At 45.4% G+C, this 6,569-nt stretch overlaps 1 protein-coding gene and 1 non-coding gene across 2 annotated transcripts; one reads left to right on the plus strand and one right to left on the minus strand.

The window, feature by feature from the left end:
- Positions 1-1,173: 1,173 nt before the first annotated feature.
- On the minus strand, positions 1,174-1,280 carry LOC125595152. Its single transcript, XR_007330094.1, has one exon. It is a non-coding gene; the product is annotated as a small nucleolar RNA R71 (small nucleolar RNA).
- Positions 1,281-2,468: 1,188 nt separating this feature from the next.
- Positions 2,469-2,996, plus strand: LOC106359082. Its single transcript, XM_013798839.1, has one exon. The coding sequence runs from the start codon at positions 2,469-2,471 to the stop codon at positions 2,994-2,996; it is 528 nt and encodes a 175-aa protein (XP_013654293.1).
- The last annotated feature ends 3,573 nt before the right edge of the window (positions 2,997-6,569 follow it).

The raw sequence follows: 6,569 nt of genomic DNA on the forward strand, positions 1-6,569 counted from the left end.
AGATACCAGAGTGCTTGGTGAACCTATCGGACTTGATCTCTGTTACTTGTGATCGATCCTTGATCCAAACGACAGTTTAGGTATCAAGGTCGAACCGCAAAGGAACAGCACCACGACAGTGGGTTGTTCTACTAAGAGTGATCCGTGTTTTAGATTGTGTTTTAAGGAGCTTGAATAAATGTTTGGTTGAGCTTGACACCCAATGAGAAACCCTAGATCGGCTTATCTCTAATATTAAATTTTAATCATCTGAAATCATTTACTTTACTTGCATGTCACAACTTAATTCAAAACCCCACTTTTAGTTTTAGCTAAGTTGAAAACTTATAAGAATAAAGTATAGACTGGTCCTCTGGATTGAATCTCAAATACTACAATTACCACTGTTAACTTGACAGTAGGAAAGGTTCAGTTTTAGTGTATCAAGTTTTGGCGCCGTTGCCAGGGACCAGATATTTTACCTTTGTTTTTCAGTTCTATATTTAGTCTAAAACATCTAACTTGCTGTTCTCTCTTTGTTTCAGCTAATGATCCATGTGCATGACCAGTAGACATACTCGGAGCAACGCACAAGGAACATTATTCACGCTAAGTAACGAAGAGCTCGCAAGATTAGAAAAACAGAACCGTCAACAACCACGGCCTACTAACACCACAATGGTTGATCAAGGAGGCCAAGATGATCTCACTGCTGCAATGGCGCTCATGCAACAACAGATGCAGCAGATGCAGCAGACCATCAATGCACAAGAAGCTGCTCGCCAAGCAGCCGCCGACTTTGCTGCTCAGCAAGTCGAGCAACAAGGCACTCCCATCGGAGAGCGGAACCTTCCGCAAAAATTCCCCAGCACTCGCTCCGCCATCATCCCTCCTCCCTGCACTTGACAGGATTATGAAATCAAACCTGCTTTGATCAGCTTGGTGCAGAAGAAAACGTTTAACGGTCTCGCTGCTGAAATCCATTTGGACCACATCGAGAACTTCGAGAGAGTCTGCAAATTCTCTCGGGCAAATGGAGTGCCACCAGACTACCTCAAATCCACGTTGTTCCCATTCTCCTTGGAAGGGCAAGCAGCTCGCTGGCTTGACTCGCTCCCAACCGGTACGCTCACTACATGGGAACAAGTCAGAGCAGCGTTCTTAAGCCACTTCTACACGAAGTCCAAAACTGCAGCTCTGAGGCATAAGATCTCGAATTTCAAGCAAAAGACCGACGAACCTTTCTATGATGCTTGGGAGCATTACAAGGAATACCGAAGGGAGTGCCCTCACCATGGGTTTGAGGATGACTATATACTGGAAGTGTTCTATGATGAAGTGAGCTATGAGTTTTGCAATGCTCTAGATTCCTCGAGCAATGGGGATTTCATGACACAAACAACACATGGTGCATTCGCACTGATTGAACATATAACGTCCAGCTCCCTCAACAAGAACAAGGAGTATGATCGCTCCAAAAGCGTAAAGAGCATAGACGACCTCGCGGCCAAGGTTGACCAGCTGTTGAAGGGTAATCAGAGCCAAGTGTTCATCATGGAGGAAGCTGCATCAGAGAACAATGTTTCAGATGCTACACCTGAAGGAGACAATACCGTGGATGATCAGCAAGAAGTGAGCTACGTTAATGGACAAGGATGGCAGTACAAAAACTACCACCCGAACCCCAACATTAGGAACAATCCTCAACTCTTTGCGTATCCCAAGGTTGACAAACCGGTTGACAACGTGCAGAACAGTCAAGGGCAGAACATCGGCTATCAGAAACCATACCAGGGATGAACATATGTCCTGAGCCAAGCGCAGCACAACCAGTTCCAAAACCAGAAACAGCAAACTGCTCAATAGACCGCTCCTTCGCCAGAGATTGCTCCGCAAGACGAGTTAAAGGGTCTAGCGACGATGATGCATCAGTTGCTCCAGGGTCAGCAAATTCAAGGGAAAGCGTTGAATCAAGTCACCACGGACTTCAACTCTAAGATGAACCACATGTTCAATGACTTGAGTACCAAATATGATAACATAGCTAGTCATATGCGCCAGATGGATGTTCAGATCGCGCAGACAGCCGAGATCATTAAGAGGCAGCAAGGTACTCTACCTGGAAAGACCGATAAAAACCCTAAGGAATGCAATGTCGTAGCACTGAGGAGTGAAAGAACCCTACCGGATACAATTCCCAAGAAGTTATCAGCAGCGGAAAAGGGTAAGCAAAAGGAGGGTGAGCAACCACGATCTGAACCACCCCCTTTGTCTGACGAGGAACTGGAACAGTCTGCTGAGACTGATCCAACCCCTGTCGCTCAACCCGTTGATCTTGTTCCTCCGCGCGAATACACCCCTAAGGTTCCATATCCTGTTCCGGCAAAGACATCTCGTAAGGATCGGGAGGAGACCAAGTGTAAAAAGATGCTAGAGGATCTAACTATCAAGTTACCTCTTGTGGATGCGATCCAGATGATACCAGCTTGATGAAAGGGTTGATCTATGGCAAGGTAACTGGAGACAGTGAACTATTGATGGTTTTAAAAAAGTGCACTGCGGTACTTCATAACAAGCCAATTAAGAAATTGGATGATCCAGGCAAGTTTGTTCTCTCCATACAAATTGGGAGAACCGTATTCGCTTGTTCTCTATATGATATGGGTTCCAGCATCAATCTCATGCCTTACTCCGTGGCAAAACGACTGGGCTTCTCAGACTTCAAGTCGACAAGAATCTCCCTGGCGTTCGCCGATAGATCAGTCAAGTCACCGGTGGGTATTCTGGAAGACCTTCATGTCCGAGTGGGTAACACGTTTGTTCCGACAGCTTTTGTGGTTCTGAAGGTTGAAGAAGAACCGAGAGAGCCACTCATCCTAGGTCGTCCTTTCTTGTGCACAGCTGGTGCGATCATTGATGTTCGACAAGGAAGGATTGATCTTCACCTAGGAGACATTGCGATGAAGTTTGAAATGAAAAAATTGCTGAAGAAACCAATGCTAGATACGCAGACCTAAACCGTTGAGGATAAAGATCAGGCGCTATTCCCTCAAGAAGGCATGATTGAGGAAATCCTGACCGACGATCCACTCGAGCTAGCCCTGATCAGTTCTGAGACAGAGCATAACGTCATGAGCGTGGACACGGATGGCTACGACAAGATGCTTGACCCTGCCAAAAGCATGGAAAGGCTTGTCGCCTATCTAAGTCTGGGGGAGAAAGACGAGAGCAATGAGAGCGATGCCACTGGAGCAGTCGCTTTGAAAGACGCTACTAAGCCGAACATGCAACTCGACGATCCATGGAGCGAACTGAAAGCTCCAAAGATCGAGCTCAAATCACTCCCTACAGGGCTCATGTACACGTTCTTAGGGCCAAATTCCACTTATCCTGTTATTGTGAACTCTGAACTGACCAATGTGGAAACATCTAAACTTTTGTGTGAGCTAAGAAAGTACCGTAAGGCACTAGGTTATTCACTAGCTTACATTCATGGCATCTCACCTGATCTTTGCATGTATAGAATACACCTAGAAGATGAATCGATGACTTCTATAGAACATTAGAGGAGGTTAAATCCAAATCTTAAAGATGTTGTAAAGAAAGAGATAATGAAACTTCTAGAGGTTGGTGTGATCTATGTTATCTCTGATAGTAACTGGGTTAGCCCTGTTCTTGTAGTTCCTAAGAAAGGTGGAATAACTGTCATAACAAATAGGAAGAATGAATTAATCCCGACTCGAACAGTAACTGGACATTGCATGTGCATAGATTTTTGGAAATTGAATGTTGCGACTCGTAAAGATCACTTTCCTTTACCTTTCATTGATCAGATGCTTGAACAGTTGGCTAACCACTCATACTATTGCTTTTTAGATGGTTATTCAAGTTCCTTTCAGATCCCTATCCACCCTGATGATCAGGAGAAGACGACGTTCACATGCCCATATGGCACGTTTGCATACAGGAGAATGCCATTCGGCTTGTGCAATGCTCCTGAGACCTTTCAACGTTGCATGATGTCTATTTTTACTGACCTGATTGAAGACATAATGGAAGTTTTCATGGATGACTTTAGTGTCTATGGAAGCTCTTTTTCTGTTTGTTTGAAAAACTAGTGCAGGGTGTTGCAGCGCTGCGAGGAGAAGGATCTAGTACTGAACTGGGAGAAGTGCCGCTTCATGGTCAAGGATGGGATTGTTCTCGGGCACAAGATCTCTAAGAAGGGGATCGAAGTCGACAAGGCAAAGATTGAGGTGATGATGAGCTTGCAGCCGCCAACATGAGTCAAGGGAATCAAGAGTTTCTTGGGACACGCTGGTTTTTACAGGGGATTCATCAAGGCTTTCTCAATGATCGTAAGACCACTCACGAGACTGCTCTGCAAGGACACCAAATTCGAGTTTGATAGCGACTGTTTGACTGCTTTCCACATTATAAAAGGAGCCTTGATTAGTGCACCGGTTATTCAGCCTCCGGTCTGGGACTTACCTTTCGAGATCATGACAGATGCGAGTGATTTCGCAGAAGGAGCAGTGCTAGGACAGAGAAAAGATAAGAAACTGCATGTGATCTACTACGCGAGCAGGACGATGGATGAAGCCTAATGCCGATATGGCACAACCAAGAAGGAGCTTTTAGCCATTTTCCAGTATGTTCTAAAGTGATAGTGCACACAGATCACACAGCTCTGAGGTACTTGCTGACGAAGAAAGCTGCCAAACCACGCCTGCTCTGATGGATCCTCCTACTCTAGGAATTCGGCCTTGAGATCAAATAAAAAAAAGGATTGAGAATGGAGTCGCCGACCATTTGTCAAGAATGAAGATCGACGAAGAGACCACTCTTGATGACAGTCTCCCTGAAGAACAAGTCTACGCGATTGGTCTGTATGCCGAGAACAGACAAGATACCCACGCCCCAGACTGTTCTGCTGATTGTTCCGCATAAAGTTTCTCCGATTGTTCCGCCGACTGTTCCGCAGACCAGGAACACTTTATTGCTGCTATAAAGAAGAGATATTCCCACCTACCTTGGTTCGCTGAGATAGCTAATTTTTTATCTTCAGAGAAGGGACTAGTTGAGTTTACTGGGAACGAGAAGCGGAAATTCCTGAGGGATGCAAAACTCTACTTTTGGGATGAACCGTTCTTGTATCGACACTGCAAGGATGGAGTGTTCCGACGATGTGTTCCAGAAGCTGAAATTCCAGAGATCCTGCATAACCGCCACGGTTCTTCTTACGCCGGGCACTTTGCGGCATTCAAGACCGTCTCCAAGGTCTTGCAAGCCGGTTTCTGGTGGCCAACAATGTTCCATGATGCACAAGCTTTCATCTCCAAGTGCAATTCATGCCAAAGACAAGGGAACATTAGCAAGCGGAACGAGATGCCCCAGAACTTCATACTCGAGATCGAGGTGTTCGACTGTTGGGGGATCGACTTCATGGGACCATTCCCACCATCGTATAAGAAAGAGTACATTCTAGTGGGTGGATTATGTTTCCAAGTGGGTAGAGGCAATCGCCAGCCCGACCAATGACGCACGGGTTGTAACCAAAATGTTTAAAACCATCATCTTTCCAAGGTTTGGAGTACCTAGAATGGTCATATGCGATGTAGGCACTCACTTCATCAACAAGGTTTTCCAAGGCCTCTTGAAGAAGAACGGTGTCAAGCATAAAGTTGCTACAGCTTACCATCATCAAACAAGTGGCCAAGTGGAAGTGTCTAATATAGAGGTCAAGAGTATCCTGCAGAAAACAGTCGGAACTACACGCAAGGACTGGTCTCTAAAATTAGATGATGAGCTATGGGCTTACAGAACAGGCGACAAAACGCCACTAGGGACCACTCCATATCATCTGGTCTATGGCAAGGCCTGTCACCTTCCTGTGGAACTCGAGTATAAGGCGGCATGGGCTGTCAAACTACTCAACTTCGATATCAAATCAGCCCAGGAGAGGTGTACCATCCAGATTCACGAACTTGAAGAGATCAGGCACCTGGCTTATGAAAGAACGAAAATCTACAAGGAAAAGACCAAGGCCTATTATGACAAGCGGATCATCAGCAGAAGCTTTGAACCGAATGATCGAGTCTTGCTCTTCAACTCCAGGCTGAAGCTGTTCCCTGGGAAGTTGAAATCCGGATGGTCCGGAGGGTTCAATGTCAAGGAGGTCAGACCATATGGAGCAGTGGTGCTACTGGATACGAATGGAAGAGAATTCGTCGTTAATGGTCAGCGTCTAAAGCCATACCTTGCTGAAACAACAATTGCAGAAGGTGAAGAAATTCCCTTGGGCAATCCCTCCACAGCTCAATAGACTGATCAAAGTCAAGCTAGTGACTTAAATCGAGCGCTTGGTGGGAGGCAACCCACTTGTGAGTGTAAATATATATTTTTCCTTTCAAATTCTTTTGTAGTTCGTTTTGAATTCTGTTGTAGGAAAAGAAAATCGAAGATTCTCGGAGGAACAACCCATAGACTGTTCTCGCTGGAGAACAGGAGCTCCTGTAAAGACTGTTCTCGCTGGATAACAGCTGCTCCTTCAGTTAAGTTTTCGACACAAATATAAAAAAAAAAAAAAA

This window comes from Brassica napus (assembly GCF_020379485.1).
Source record: "Brassica napus cultivar Da-Ae chromosome C9 unlocalized genomic scaffold, Da-Ae chrC09_Random_58, whole genome shotgun sequence".
NCBI classification, from domain to species: Eukaryota; Viridiplantae; Streptophyta; class Magnoliopsida; order Brassicales; family Brassicaceae; genus Brassica; species Brassica napus.

Excerpts from the sequence above, each read along its gene's own strand:
- LOC106359082 (XM_013798839.1), top strand. The coding sequence starts at position 2,469 with ATGAAAGGGTTGATCTATGGCAAGGTAACTGGAGACAGTGAACTATTG.